This window comes from Periplaneta americana, chromosome 1 (genome assembly GCF_040183065.1).
Source record: "Periplaneta americana isolate PAMFEO1 chromosome 1, P.americana_PAMFEO1_priV1, whole genome shotgun sequence".
Taxonomy (NCBI): domain Eukaryota; kingdom Metazoa; phylum Arthropoda; class Insecta; order Blattodea; family Blattidae; genus Periplaneta; species Periplaneta americana.
Genome location: NC_091117.1, coordinates 77,820,892 through 77,837,173, shown reverse-complemented (window position 1 = coordinate 77,837,173; position 16,282 = coordinate 77,820,892). Strand labels below are relative to the sequence as shown.

Sequence of the window (16,282 nt, the reverse complement as noted above, 5' to 3'; positions counted from 1 at the left end):
TGCAGACGTTTGAGATGGGCAGGGCATGTAGCACGTATGGGCGAATCCAGAAATGCATATAATGAGTTAGTTGAGAGGCCGGAGGAAATAAGACCTTTGGGGAGGCCGAGACGTAAATGGGAGAATAATATTGAAATGTATTTGAGGGAGGTGGGATACGATGATAGAGACTGGATTAATCTTGTACAGATAGGGACCGTTGGCGGGCTTATGTGAGGGCGGCATTATTGAGAATTATTGGCACACAACTCTTTCATCATGGTTGTACAAAAGCCTATTAATTTTTGGACTGAAATGCTTAAGTATGGTCCACACCTGTGGGGTAACGGTTAGCGCGTCTGGCCGCGAAACCAAGTGGCCCGGATTCGAATCCCGGTCGGGACAAGTTACCTGGTTAAGGTTTTTCCGGGATTTTCCGGCCGAGTTTTCCTTCGACCCAATATCAACAAATGCTGGGTAACTATCGTTGATGGACCCCAGACTCATTTCACCGGCATTATCACGTTCATCTCAAAGACGCTAAATAACCTAAGATGTTGATACAGCGTTGTAAAATAACCTACTAAAAATGCTTAAGTATATTCCATGTTCTGCCACATAAGCTGTGAAGATTAAGTTTGATTTGTTTTTCTGTTCGCAGGCTTTGTCAGCAGACCTCGTCGACCCTGTGAGTGATAAAGGTAAGATATTGGCACAAATAAATGTAGGTGGAATATTTCCAGTTATTAAAGTTGTTGCAGAGTTAAAATATTTTACCAAAACGACTGATCTTCCAAACTCTATGTGGTTCTTGGTATTCAAAATGGACTTAAAGGAGGATTTCGTTTCACAATTTCTACCTTACTGTCATAATATAATCTCTGAATGGCCTCAGTAGTTTAAAATGGATGTTAACTAAAGAAGTGCGCCACATTACTGTCGTCCGATAATCATGTACTCTAATATAATAGTGCTACATTTTGGTCATTCATTGAAACAAAGAATGAACAAACTTCGCTATACCGCTACACGGAATTGTTTTTCTCGACGTGCGCACAGTATAGCGAGTTTTGATTACTCTGCCGTATATTATTTAAGTTACAGCTTTGGCGATACAACTTGACTTAGCTTTTCGAAAGATGAATTCATGAACTGAAAAATTCCTTTGCAAAACGAAAAGTTACATTTGTTCGGATCAAATTCTTGCACATTTCAAGGACAAAACTATTTTTTTTTCAATCATTTATTATCATAATACACTGCTGCCTTAAATTGACTGAGCATATCGGGAATTCAATGAATGACTTTCCCACAATCCGCTATGAAATGTTTAATATAAAATAATTTTTATCTCGAAAAGGAAGCAAAAACGAGTAAAATTGTATTAAACTTTTTTTTTGTTTGAAATATCTAAAAGACTAACCTCCTAAATTTAATGATATGGTTCATCCTATAGAACTATAGGCGTATGTAGGCCTATGTATAAAGTCAAACGTAGACCTAACCCTTTTCGGAAATATGTTCGTGTACAATCATACAATCGTTATGCTTATTTCTTTTTATTTACGAAAAAGGTTGGAGGAGATCCTTCTGCAAAGGGACCTGTACGGTCTATTGTGTGTGCACTAGATGAAACGAGGGTCTCATATCAAGCACAAAGCCGGAAACGTCAACAGACACGTTTTAGTACAAGACGTGTTGAAAGTAGGCCTAGTACATGAGAAAAAAAATACTTACGTTACTAGAAGCGCGGCACGCTTTATGTAATAAAGTGAAAATTGCCCGACTTCATTGATGTTTACTTAATTTTGCTTGGAAAACGCATAACACAATATTGGTCACTAGCTGACGTAATAATGAAGCACTACCTAAAATTTCGTTATTGCCAATTGTAAAGTAAACTGTGAGATGTTGGATATTTATTAATTAATAGTTCAAAAGTACATAAACTTAATAATTAAAACTGACACTATGCACAAATAGTGATTATACACAATAAATATACAATTTAATAACGAATTTTCTATCATAATAACTATTCAATTTATGTTGGTTTAACTTACATTTACTTCTGGTTTTAGTGCAAGTTTCCAACCTATCGCATTTATTTTAAACAATCAAACTTCTTTACTTGGACAACCTCTATTTACTTGCTCAATTTGAAATTCTCTTTTTAATTCTACAGTAAACAAGTGTATATAAATCGTCCCTGCTGCTATATTCATCCAGTTATCTTTTATAACAGACATATTTATATTTAAATTTTAGGTCTTCGTTTACATACTACTTAGCTATTTCATGTAATAAATATCGCATTGAGGCTAGCAGATGTCGACATCGGTGCATTCTGTGTATATGTAGGGCAGTGTCTACTATTCCACATTTGCCTGTCAGCAAAATCGTTTACGTAACCTCAATACAGCTGTCAGCTTACTTGTTTAAACACATTTGTCAATCTAATTACATAATCAACATCAATTCCACTTTCATCAATTCAATCGCATCCGCATGCACTCATTTTCATTCATTGCTATTATGTTTCTAATAAATTTGTAACTTAGTACAATCCTGTCTCATTTGAAGTATAGCTTACTGTTTACCAATTTATAACGTCTTTATCTTTTGATCATTTACTAATCAGTAAAGCTACGGTACTTGCAAAAAAAAAAAACATAAAGTAAACTGTGAATCATCAGTTTACTTCTAAAACCTCTAGGAAGTCCAGTTTTTCCCGAATGTTGAAATCTCCGTATATTTTCAAAGTGCGTCTCCTATTAACACCTCGTAAGTCCACAAAAAATGTTTTATATCTTATAAACAATATAAATGCATAACAGTTGTTAGCTGGGGTATAAAAAAATAAAGAGTTCTTTTTCTCTCCTGTACAATTTCCTCAAATTCAATTACGACGTTTCGGAAGTAAACAAATGGAATATGACTGTCAGATGTGTGAATTTCACACACAGTCGTGTCATGTCGAGGTTTATTTCCTGTAAATAGTGCGCATAATTTACCAAATTAAGAGGCCCAAGTTGTATGCTGACCCTGGGGAAACTGTTTTATGGCGAATCGAAGTTATATAATTTTTAGTGGATAAAAACGATGATGTAGCTAGTAAATTTTCACTATCAAATTCCGGCGCTTCCGTCACGAATAAACCTTGTTACCGGCACAGAATGCAATGGAAAACCACTACATCACACCATATTTTTGTCGGTCCTACCGATAAACGTAAGAATTTAGGTGGTGGTGGTGGTGTATAAAATATAGGGAAATTCTGGCATAGGCCCCTTACTATGTAAGTATGTAAACGGGTGAGCCACGAAGACCTTCAGTTACGCCCCAAAGGCAAAATGCGCACGTCTAAGCATTTTAGTCACTACAAATTAGAACTGTCACGTCAGTTCCTTAAATTACTCGCATCCGCCAGCAGTGGCGTAGCAAAGAAAGCAGTCTGAACTTGCAAACATATTCATCACTGATAGGTTCATTCAATCATTGATTGATTCATTAGTCGATGCATCCATTCATTCATTTAGGTTTTACAGTAGGTATCGTCAAGAGCAAAACATATCTTCCTAAAAATGATTTATTAATGAAATAATAATGCATCTCCTTAGCTTAGAGTAATTAACAGGCATTAAAATGTAAACGTTACAACGTTACAATAGAATGTATGTAACTTACATATTTGCTCTTCTATTTAGTAATGAAGTAATTGTAATTTATTCTATTCTTGCATTTCTTTACGCACCAGATTTCATATTATGTATTACACTTATTTCTTTTGTTGTTACCGGTGTCCATTTGTGCAACTATATAACCTATGTTATGAAGATAAGTGTAATAAAGTATGCAGTCAATTGTAGGCAAATACATTTTTGAAATTACACATGGTAAATTTCCTTCAATTGTTACTCCGTTTGTGTACGCAGAAAATGTCAGTGTTCTATCTAGTCTGCAAAACATCAGGAGCAACGGGGGCAACCGTTGAAATTCGAACATTCGGTCGGATGCTCTACCTTAACGGATGTTCTCTGACCGGCCGATTTAAACCGGTTGTAAGCCCTATTCTGCACCTTTCTAATAGGATTGTATTGCGTCGTACGGAAATAATATGTCAGGCTGAAGGACCGTCAAGATTACAGTGTTAGTATATAGCTAACTTCCACTCAGTGTAGTTCAGTTTGCTTCGTAGGTTTACACATTACAACAGCGAATCTTCATTTATGGTAAATTTAGCCAAAGAATGTAATTTCACAATAGTTGGCATAAAGAAATAACCAGAAGAATCTCCCAAGCATGGAAAAAATTCTGTAGTCTTCATTTTCATTCGACTGGACAAAACACAGAACTAGAAATGAAAAGAAACATCTTAAGGTACGTACACACATAGCTAACGAACAACGAACGAATGATGAAGCAAAACATCGTTGTTCGTTTGCTGTTCGGAGGAACGTACAAATCATCAGCAAATGGTCAGAGAACATTTGCGTTTGCTGATAGCCGCAGTAATGGCAGACGAAGATATAATTAGGGGAGAGTCGGGTAGTATCGGACATCGGGTAATATCGGACAGTGCGTTTCTTTCATCTACCACCATATGGTAGTACCAGAATGACATGGTTACGTTTCTCTATGCGACATCACAGAAACGTAACCATGTCAATTAGGTACTATCATCGTGTGGTAGGTGAAAGAAACTCACTGTCCGATACTACCCGACTCTCCCCTATAGCAAGTGTAACCTTTGTTGTTATTATTATAGGCAATTTAACAAAAAGAAAGTTAAAAAACAAAAGGCGATGGTGGCAGACACCACCCTACAATTATGTCGAATTGAATCGGGAAAGTTTCACAAATTTTGTCGCATTTCAGAAACATACTTCGAAATATTACCGTGCAAAATAGGACATAAAATTTGCTGGTCTCTGTATACATTAATAAATTTGATAACAGCTTCTTCAATCCACTCCAGTTACGACATCCTGTTGGTGAAATTAAATTATAACCGCTGTGTTCTGCTACGAACTGCAAACAAGTGGCAAACGCCGTCCACAACGAATATCAACTTCCTTTGATGTACCGACAAGCGACGGATTACTACCGAAGGCAAACCAAACGATCGGTTTGCCTTTGCTATGTCGTCCACACATTCCGATTTCAATCAGCGAATCCATTCGTTGTCGTTCGTTCGTTGTTCGTTCGCTACGTGTGTATGCACCTTTAGATGTGTAAGCTATTACGAATAGGCTATTGACGGGGCATAAATTTGGACACTAACACAGCAACAGAAGAAAGCTCTACAAGTAACACAGAGATGAATGGAAAGGAAAATCCTACATATGCTGTAGCACTCAAGGACCCTCTATAAGGAACACAAACTTCAGGAAAAGGACACAGATAAAAGGGTGCATCAACGGCACAGATCTTTGATAAGATAAATTCAAGGTACTTACAAAATCCAGTGTTTAACTATGTTCTTTGACATGTATTTTTTTAACGTTTTATTGTATTTCAGGATTCCTGAGGTCATTCGTGTAAAATTCACTTCTTCATTTCTGAAATCATTAGTAGGATTACCTTACCTGGAAAAAAGGTTTCCCTAGTATGGCGCTGTTGCAATGAAAACTCGCGACTTATAATTGGTATTACAGACATAATGTATTGCCTTAAACTAATTTCATAAAATACCATTTTCATAACAATTATCCAAAATGATACATGTGAGATTCATATAATATATTACTGTACAAGATATTAAATTTATAAATTCAGAATGCTAATTTCTTTATTTATATAATAAGTTATGTTGTAAGTAAAGACCTCTAACATGGATGAATATATATGATATGGATGACATATATTCATCCATGCCTCTAATTTACTCCTACTATGAATTTTACTATCTTATATAAAATTTTTGTTTAGATGTTGTTCACTTTTTGTATTATTCCAATATTAGCATAGTTTATTAGGATAATTTTAGAAGTTTAATGTTTTAGCAACTGTGCATGAAAAAGAAATTTCTTAACTTTCTCAGAATATATAATAATTACCCATTTCTATATTTTAGCTGCACTCAGACTTGGAGATGAAGGGACTGTTCTGCGAAGGGTAAGTTACGGTATATTATTATTATTATTATTATTATTGGTATTATTATTATTATTATTGGTATTATTATTATTATTATTATTATTATTATTATTATTATTATTATTATTATTATTATTATTACTATAATCAGTATATCTCAGTTGATGTGTCAGAGCAAAACAACTGTTTATATGTACCTGAAGTCTGATTAGTGTGATGTGTAGGTATATAAATCAGCGATGTATGCAACGGAGATGGAAAGGAATTGGCCACCCTACCCCATTATTTCCTAGCTTAGTTGCCTCATGAGTGATGCCTTATCGGTGTCACTTATGGGCAGTGGTGATATTCAAACAGTTTAACAACCAGTTCTCTCATGTGTAGGCTACCTATGTTAAACATATAATTATGTTATATGTCCATGATAATTGCAAATATTACCTACAAATAATTTAACAACTGGTTCGTCTGAACTGGTGCGAACCGGATGAATATCACCACTGCTTATGGGGTTCAAACCTGTCTTCAGAGAGTTGACTAAACAAAACATCTACTGTTACCCTAACGGTAACACTTGAAGGGTCCAGGGAAAAAACCAGGTAAGTCACTATTTCCATGAAACCTGTTTTTTTCGCTGAAACAATTGACTTACCTGCTTCTTTTCCTGTACGCCAAAAATTTGAAGGCAAATAAACTCATGACTGATCTGTTTCTTTTCCTGTTTCATACCTCTAAAAGAAATCCTTTCCATAGAGAATCTAATGGCACCTCAAACTCCATCTCGAAAAAAAAGTGACACCTGGTTTTTTCCCTGTACCCTTCATTTGATTTCAAGTAGTGCTCCCTGATTCGAAGATTGATAATCACGAAGGAATTGGCTTGTGTTTGTTTCACATTGTCTTAAGCGATTACCTTACGACATTCTAACCGAATGACCAGGAAATTATACTAATTGTGAATAACAAGCTTTAGTTTATATTCTTTATGAGACGAAAGAACCAAAGAGCTCAACCATAGGGTGTCTTTATTATTGTAGTATTATTATCATTGCTATTGTTATTGTTAACAGTATTATTATTATTATTACTAATAATAATAATAATAATAATAATAATAATAATAATAATAATAATAGGCTACCACCAAGAAACCCGTAACAGGCCACATAGCCTAATATTTGTCAGGATTATTATTATTATTATTATTATTGTTATTATTATTATTATTATTATTATTATTATTATTATTATTATTAGACTACTACCAAGAAAGCCATAACAGGCCACTCGGCCTAATATTTGTCAGGATTATTATTATTATTATTATTATTATTATTATTATTATTATTATTATTATTATTATTATTATTATTATTAGACTACTACCAAGAAAGCTATAACAGGCCACTCGGCCTAATATTTGTCAGGATTATTATTATTATTATTATTATTATTATTATTATTATTATTAATAGGTTGCTCGATCTGATGGCATAATGGAAAAGATTAAGGACAAAGCAGAAGATGCAGCAGAGAAGGTCACAGAAGTTGGAAAAAAGCTGAAGAAGAAAGGAAAGAAAATGATGGATAAGGTCATGGGACGTCGCAGACGATCTGCTGTGAGTACTGCATAGCTTCTTTTTTTTTTTTTAAGTTGGTTATTTAACGACGCTGTATCAACTGCTAGATTATTTAGCATTGATGAGATTGGTGATAGCGAGATGGTATTTGGCAAGATGAGCCGAGGATTCGCCATAGATTACCTGGCATTCAACTTACAGTTGGGGAAAACCTCGGAAAAACCCAACTAGGTAATCAGCCCAAGTGGGGATTGAACCTGCGCCCGAACACTTCAGATCAGCAGGCAAGCGCCTTAACCAACTGAGCCACACCGGTGGCTCCACAGCTTCTTATTACGTCATATACAATAAACTGATTTTGTATAATGCGTTAAGAGAGTAGCCTAGTGTAATGCATTCCTTCCACAGAATGAATTGTAGCAAATACAAATAGAATTTTTATGACTGCATTTTCTTACGTTCTTATCCGAAATACGGTATAGAAAGAAATATCAATTCCATATTCTGTTAGACATACAGTTCTTTCAATCTCTCTAATGTCAAAGAAATGCCTACCTGAAATCTGTCTCTCCATTCGTTCAGTTCTCTACATATTCTGTTTGACTATGTGTCTGTCAGTTTGTGAGTCTGTCCATATATCTACGCCTCTTTCCATATATTTATGAGTCTGCCCATATATTTGGAAGTCTGTCCATATATCTATAAATCTGTCCACACACCTGGGTGAGCCTATCCATACATCTGTCAATCTCTTCGTATATCTATGAATCTGTTCATATAGATATCTCTGAATCTGTACCGGTATATATCTATGAATCTGTTCATACAATGGTGAATATATTTGTACATCTGTGAGTATATCCATACAACTGTAAATCTGTCCCTATACTGTTAATCTGTCCATACACCTTTCAGTCTGTCTGTATACCTGTGACTTTGTTTATATATCTGTGAGTCAGTCTATGCACCTGTAAGTCTGTCTATATATCTGAGAGTCTGACCAGGGGCGGACGCAGGATTTTTTTCGAGGAGGAATTTGAGGAGATAGTAAAAATGGAGTAATGAGAAATAAGTTTATATACTCACAATTTGTTTCCGAGTCACAAACATTTACAAGTTGGCCTGAGTAGCATAGTCGGTATAGCCTTCTGTGCTCGAAGTTGCGGGTTCTTCCCCAGCACAGTTCGATGGTATTTAAATGTGACAGGCCTCATATCGGTAAATTTATTGGCATATAAAAGAAGTCCTGCGGGAAAAAATTCTGGCACACCAGTGATGCTGATATAACCTCGGAAATTGCGAGCATTGTTAAATAAACCACAATTTTTAAATGTTAATATTTACAATGACTGCAATACAAAAACAATAACAGAATGACATTTACAGGAGAAGGCGACGAGGCTTCTTAGACATTTCATCCAGTACTTCATGAGCTTTTACTTCTACATTTTTATGTATATACATCAAGGCCAGTTCATTTAATCTGTCTGCTCCCTTCGTGCTCCTCAAGTAAGTCTTCAAATACCGCAAAGTTGAGAACGACCGTTCTGGTGTTGCTGTAGTTATAGGCAACGTGCAGAAAAGTTTCAGAGCCTTGTGAGTACAGGTAAAAATAATTTCATTGCACCTGTTCAAAGATGATATAAAATCAGTAAGCATTAGGTGAAGATTTTTCTGATCAAGGAAATTTCTTCTCCACATCTTCAATTCATTGAAGAAAGACTCTGGTGATGCATCAATATCATTGGGCCACTGATTTACTATAGCCTCAACAGCAGTTTCTAAATCCTCATCTCATGCTCGCACTATGTTTTTAGGCGGCAAAGTTTGTATGGACTTTAGGATTCCCTTATGATTTAAAAACCTGCCCTTGAGTTGACTAATGAAATAGTCTAAGAAGGGAAGGAGAATTGAAAGCCTAAAATACTCTTCAGGACTCTCTGTCTTGAAGTTAGAATGCTGTGTTTGTCTCCCTGCAGTTCTTGGAATTTCCAGCGTAATTCCAGTAAGTTCAGCAACACTTTTTGCCTCTAGGTTCACTGGCTGAAAATTTAAAATAAAATCTTCCAGTTCTCTTTCTAGATTCTCACATAGTTCAGTGCATGTCTTAAGGTCCATCTGTTCTGACTGTAGTAGACTTTCTAAACCATGTGACAGGCTAAAAACATGGCTAGCTACAATCATAGATACCAAAAATGTTGGTTTCTCTATGGCTTATATTACGATGTACCGAAGTACATATGATAATATTTCAGTGCAGAAATTTTGCGTCATCATATGATGATGGAAGAGTGGAACAGAGAAAAATTCTCTCCAGCACCGGGATTTGAACCCGGGTTTTCAGCTCTACGGGCTGACGCTTTATCCACTAAGCCACACTGGATTCCCCTCCCGATGTCGGATCGAATCCTCTCAGTTTAAGTTCCACTTCTTGGGTTCCCTCTAGTGGCCTACCCTCATGCACTGCGTCATAGAGATGTATGACAATGACACAATGTCCATACATGTGCAGAGGTGCATATCATGATATACGAAAAATAATCACTTTGTGATTAAAGATAGTGCTTATTCCGTCGGATCAAGGCCACTTAGTCACTCATAACCAGGGGCGTATTTTGCGGGCTACCGGGGCTACCAGCGGTAGCCCAAGGAAATTACAAAAGAAAAAGTTTATAATATAACATAATGTAATAATTTTGTATTATTAGTTTTACCATAGTAATTAAAATTAAAGTAACTGTCAGATATATTTTGTGTAATAATAGGGTCAGCGGTAGCCCAAACCCTTTAACCAGTATACGCCACTGCTCATAACGAGTTATATTATTAGTCCTCTTGCGTTGGATCTCTTGCAGTGTCAGAGAACAATGCTACTCTCCAGTGGGCAGTGGATCAGAGTTGCGAAACAGAGACAAGAAGGATTTCTTTCAATGGAAAGATACATTTATTTAACATTTTAGCAAAGAGAATTTACGTGGAAAACCCTCTAATTCCTATGTACATTCATGAATTAAAATCAATATTATTTCTGTTTCTTGTTTCGTATTTTTCTCAAAATTTCGGGAGGGGATATATCCCCATAATCCCCCCCCCTTGCGTCTGCCCCTGAGTCTGACCATATACCTTTTAGTACGCCTTTGCATATGTATGTGCGTCTATTCATCTGTATGTACCTGTGCAACTACTCATTCCTATTATGTTTACCATTGGTTATTAATGGATAAAAATTCGCTCCGGCACCGGGGATCGAATCCAGGACCCCAGTTCGATCAGCAGCGCCGCATCCAATTTAGGTGGACAAAAATCAAATTTCGACTTGTTTAGTTATGCATAGGTGAATATGAATTCATGTTCTTTAATATTTGAAGAATATTGTAATAACTTTTACTGATTTATCAGCGGAAAACTATATTCAGAAGGGTATAAACTTTGAGTTCTTCCTAACACTTCTAGCTCCGGTTCAGTCGTAGAGCGAGAGACTTATTATGTGGGTGAAAAAAGAGCGAATTCTTAGTGACTTATTGCGTTCTGAAACATGGAATTTGTTCAAATGGGTACCATACGTTCTTACTAATGTAACTTTAATTACAAGTTTATAAAGTATTTTCCTTATTACAGTAGGGTTTAAATATTACAATTGAAAAACTTATGTTTTTAAAGTTCTCCAAATATAATGAGAATTTTAGTATAGTCGGTCACGCCCGGTTACAACAATTCTTTTACCATTTAATACAGTATCATTTAGAGTGTTGAATCCTTATTTTAAAGTTTGTGCGTTCTTGCGCATTTATCAGTAATTAATTTTTTTCAGCGTATGATAACTGTTCCATGTTTGGCTTAACAGCAGAAAAGAATCATTGACTAAGGAAGTTTTTAATCACTGTGAGAATGTTTTAGGCCTACAGTATTATTCTCATGAGCGCCTGACCGGAGTACAGGAAGTCGCAGGTTCGATTCCCGCTCGAGGTTGTGAAATTTTTCTTTCATACCATGGCATGATTGTGACTATAATAGTATTTAAATTCATATGGAATATCAGTTAAAAAATACTTTCGATACATTTTTATTTAACCTTAACAAGTGCACAGTGAATCAGGACTCAAAGCTCTAGCTGGACAAAATTAATATGCCTGTGGTGTCTAACGCATTGTTATGAAACTTTGTACATGACTTACAGGTGGCACATATGATTTGTGTACAAACTCTGATTATGTTTGCACAAGAAAAACCACCCCTTTATAGTGGGTGGATTTAGACAGAATTAATAACTTCTCTCCTATCTAAAAGATTTTTATGTTACATTGTACAGAAGTTACAGTTAGCATATAATTTTTGTGCACAAACTATATTTACGGTTCCATAGGTGGAGTAGTCCTTTTAGGGATGCATTTAAACAAAATTAATAAATTCTCTCTTACATTATCTAACAGATTTTTATGAAACTTTATACAGAAGTTTCAGGTGTAATATAATTTTTTGTCTACAAAGTCTGATTATGTTTTATAAGAGGAATTGGCTCTTTATAGTGGTGCATTTAGACAAAATTAACAACTTCTCTCCTATATAATATATTTTTAAGCAACTTTGTAGAACTACTAGGCCTACAGTTAGCATACAGATGTAATCAAAATTTGTACACAAAATATGTATGCTACTTGTAACTCCTGTAAGTTACAAAGTGTTATAAAATCTGTTATGTAGGAGAGAAGTTAATCTTGTTTACATGCACCCCTGTAAAAGGGCACTTCGTCTTTTGGAACTGTAAATATAGTTTATACACAAAAAATATATCCTACCTGTAACTTTCGAACAATTTTTCCTAAAAATCTGTTAGCTAGGAGAGAAGTTACTATTTTTGTCTAAAACCATCCTGTATAAAGGGGTAGTTCTCTTACACAATCATAGTCAGAGTTTGTACACAAAGAATATGTGCTATCTTTAAGGTCTGTACAAAGTTTCATAACAATCCGTTGGAATGCAGAGAAGTTATAAATTTTGTCCAGCTAGATTTGCATTATTGCACACTGTGTGCCGGAGCGAATTTTTCTTCATTAATACCCTATGGTAATCATAACAGATAATTCTGTAGTACCAAAAATTAATTTTTACGTGCTCATTTCTATTTTTGTACGTCTCTTTGTGCATCCATTGTTGTTCTGGAGCAGTCTGTCTGTTTTATTAGTTATTCATGAAAATGAAAAATGCATGTAATGTATATATTTTACAGTTTTATTACATAATTGTTATAGTTCATTTTGAATCATTAATCTACAGCAATCCTTTAGTTATTGCTCTGAAATATTTGTCCTATAAAGTGATGTTAAAAAGCCCAATATGATAAGAACACCAATTTGATGTTCACAGGAGGAGATGCAAGAGGCCATTATGCAGCTTCAGATGTTAGGTCATTTCCACTAGATGCCCATCTCGACCATATCAACCAGTGCACTGGCTTTGTTATGCACCATGACAGCCATAGTAGTCTATTTCTATGGGTTGGATTTTGATGGTGTTCTTCTTGTAGACGTTCTGTGTTAAATTAATAAATTTGAAGTTTATGCTTGGGATAAGAGTATTAATGATAGCATTCACAGATATTATTTGATCTGTAATCTAAAAATAAATAAATAGTCAAATTCTGGACAGACAGATTGTTTTGCAAACTATGTTGAACTTAGTTATTAGTTAAATCTCTGCAAGCTGCTGTATACATTATGATTAAGAAGTGCAGCTTCAAAGTTTTGCAATAGCTTGCCAGTAGTTCCTAATCCTGCCTAGCACATGGATGATTGTTCATTTTTAGATGTCCTGAATTGTTCTAGTTTGAAACCTGGTATCATGTTGACATTAGTCTCATTGTTGTGTCTGTGTTAATTTTTAGGTTGAAAACCATCATATTTAAGCACATGTTTTATAATGAAAAGACAATTGTTTAAACATAAAAATTCAGGTGTGCTGAAGTTATAATCATTGTAGTATTTATAAAATAAATATGATAAGGATCTAATGTTACTAAAATTACAAAAAATAATTAAACTATTTACTGTTGGTGCGGAAGGATACAATTCGAATTCCTTTAATAGTCTAGATGGCACATTAGATATATTTTCGATTTTATAACATGAAAGTTTTTGGGTGACAAAAAACTAATTTCTATTCAGAACTCTAGGTCTAAGCTTATACAAAACGTTGTTGCCTATCAACAGGGCTTTAACACTGGCCTAATGTTGAAAATGATTGATAAAAGCTACTATTTCACTTCGATGTGTAGCACACCACATGTCCTATTTCATTTGCATTGAAAAAGGTTTGTAGAAGTCTAGCATTTTAAATTATTGAAATATTCATTTGGCTAAGTTTAATGATTATATATCTTACATTATGGCAAAATTGTGTTAAAATGTAAACTATTTTGACAGCATATTCCCATAGTGTATCACTAGTTTCACTGTAATGTGACTTTTATTAAACTGTTGCCTTCATTCTCATCAATATTTTATGTAAAAAGTATCTTTAAGAAGTTACTTTGAGATTTCCTATTCCTCAGTTTTTCCTTACCTTGTTCTTGACGTACTCCAGGAACTTCAGCACTACATCAACATATCTATGGATCTTGTTGTGCCGCATGGTCTCGCAACACTAGAGAGTTGAAAGACTCTGTCACTGCTCCATAGATAGGTATTTACATTTTCTCACTCTGACAACTTACAACTCTTCTACTGTAAAAACGCTTATATGTGGTTTAAATAATGTTTGATTATTAATGTAAATTAGGGAGAAAGGAATATTGAATTGTTTAGAAGAAATAGATTTGGACTTTTTCCATTGCTGGTGATGAAAAAGTAAATCACAATACTTCGAAGATTGGCTCTATCTATTGCCAGGTGATAAAGAATGTGGTGAGAAGAAGTTTCTACTCGTTAAGAGTCATTACAAACATAAATCTAAACGTAGATGACATACTAATACTTTACAAAGGAAATAAAAGACAGATCCAAAACCTGCATCAACACATAAACAAAATACACCCAAAGCTACACTACACATTAGAAATTGAAAACAACAAATCCATAAATTTTCTAGATATCACAATAACAAAAGTAGACAACAAACACACATTCAAAGTATACAGAAAACCCACAACAACAACAACACACATGCACAACACATCCAACCACCCAAAACAACACAAACAAGCTGCATTCCGAACAATGGTACACAGACTACTCAACATACCAATGAACCAACAGGATTACAACGAAGAGCTAAACACAATCAAATGCACAGCACAAGAAAACGGATACAACCCTAACATAATAGACAACATAATACGTAAGACAAAACATAATCACAAAAAATATAAGAATACAACACAAACACAGGAACACAAAAAATACATCAGACTAACATACGAAAACAAAAACACACACAAAATTGCAACCTCATTCAAGAAATTAAATTACAATATCGCATACAGGACAAATAACACTCTACAAAAACATCTCAACATACAAACAAACAAATACAACCACACAGGCGTATACAAACTCAAATGTAACACCTGCAACAACTTCTACATAGGACAGACAGGCAGATCATTTCAAACACGTTACAAAGAACACATCACAGCCATAACAAAATTACAAAACACCTCCACATATGCAGAACACATCACAAATGCTAACCACACCCACAGAGACATCAACACAGACATGGAAATACTACACATCCAATCAAAAAGCCAGAAACTAAACACACTAGAACAATATGAAATATACAGTACAGACACACGAAAACACACCCTAACGAAATTCTTAACACACAACTCAATTTCAGAACACCCACATTCTTTGACTCTACATTACACCACACGAACACACCCTCACAGGAAACAAAACAAGAGGCGCCAAGACCAACAACGACCAGTTCTGAGGATGACCCATAAAAGGTCGAAACATGTAAACAAGGTACATTAGAATTTAACACAAGAAAGTCTTATCATACATATTCTGAAGTGATACAGTGTTAAAAGTTGTGTAATCAAGATGTATATTTAAATCTAATTTACTGGCCAATAAAAACCTGGAGATTGTGGAGTATATGTAGCCAAAGAAACGAAGATCACAACCTTCTGTATCACAGAAAATTGAATCACTGATGAACGTTATTGAACAAGTAATAACTACTTCACTGTGTTAATATGATAAATTTTGATGGTAAATTACCTGGTTGACTAGTTTCGACGTGATTTGCACCATCCTCTGAATCCTAGTGGAAACTAGTCATTTACCATCAAAATTTATCGTATTAACACAGTGAAGTAGTTATTACTTGTTCAGTAACGTACATCAGAGATTATATAAGTGTTAAAAGAAATAATTTTTAAAGAGTGATTTAAAAACTTTTAATTCACTGCTGTGAATAAAGTCATTGTTATATTTACTTAAAATTTATAAAATTATGCTTATATCTCCATTGAAGTAGGTCATTCTCTACAGTTTCAATGGCTACAGATTTCCTGAAAATTTGAAACAATTTGAACAATACAGTATATAAAACTAAATACAAATATTTACATACGAAATACTTAATAAATTTTACAAGAGAAAGAGTTCGTTCAAATGA

General features: G+C 34.7%; 1 protein-coding gene and 1 non-coding gene across 2 annotated transcripts in view; one reads left to right on the top strand and one right to left on the bottom strand.

The window, feature by feature from the left end:
* Window positions 1-14,149, top strand: part of LOC138696981 (uncharacterized) — a 29,732-nt gene extending 15,583 nt beyond the window's left edge. The window contains exons 2-5 of the mRNA XM_069822552.1: window positions 641-680; window positions 6,056-6,096; window positions 7,553-7,696; window positions 13,022-14,149. Of these exons, the coding sequence (XP_069678653.1) occupies window positions 641-680; window positions 6,056-6,096; window positions 7,553-7,696; window positions 13,022-13,075 (279 nt within the window). The 3' untranslated portion in view covers window positions 13,076-14,149. The remainder of the gene's footprint in view (window positions 1-640; window positions 681-6,055; window positions 6,097-7,552; window positions 7,697-13,021) is intronic.
* Window positions 9,969-10,040, bottom strand: TRNAY-GUA (transfer RNA tyrosine (anticodon GUA)). Its single transcript has one exon. It is a non-coding gene; the product is annotated as a tRNA-Tyr (tRNA).
* Window positions 14,150-16,282: the final 2,133 nt, after the last annotated feature.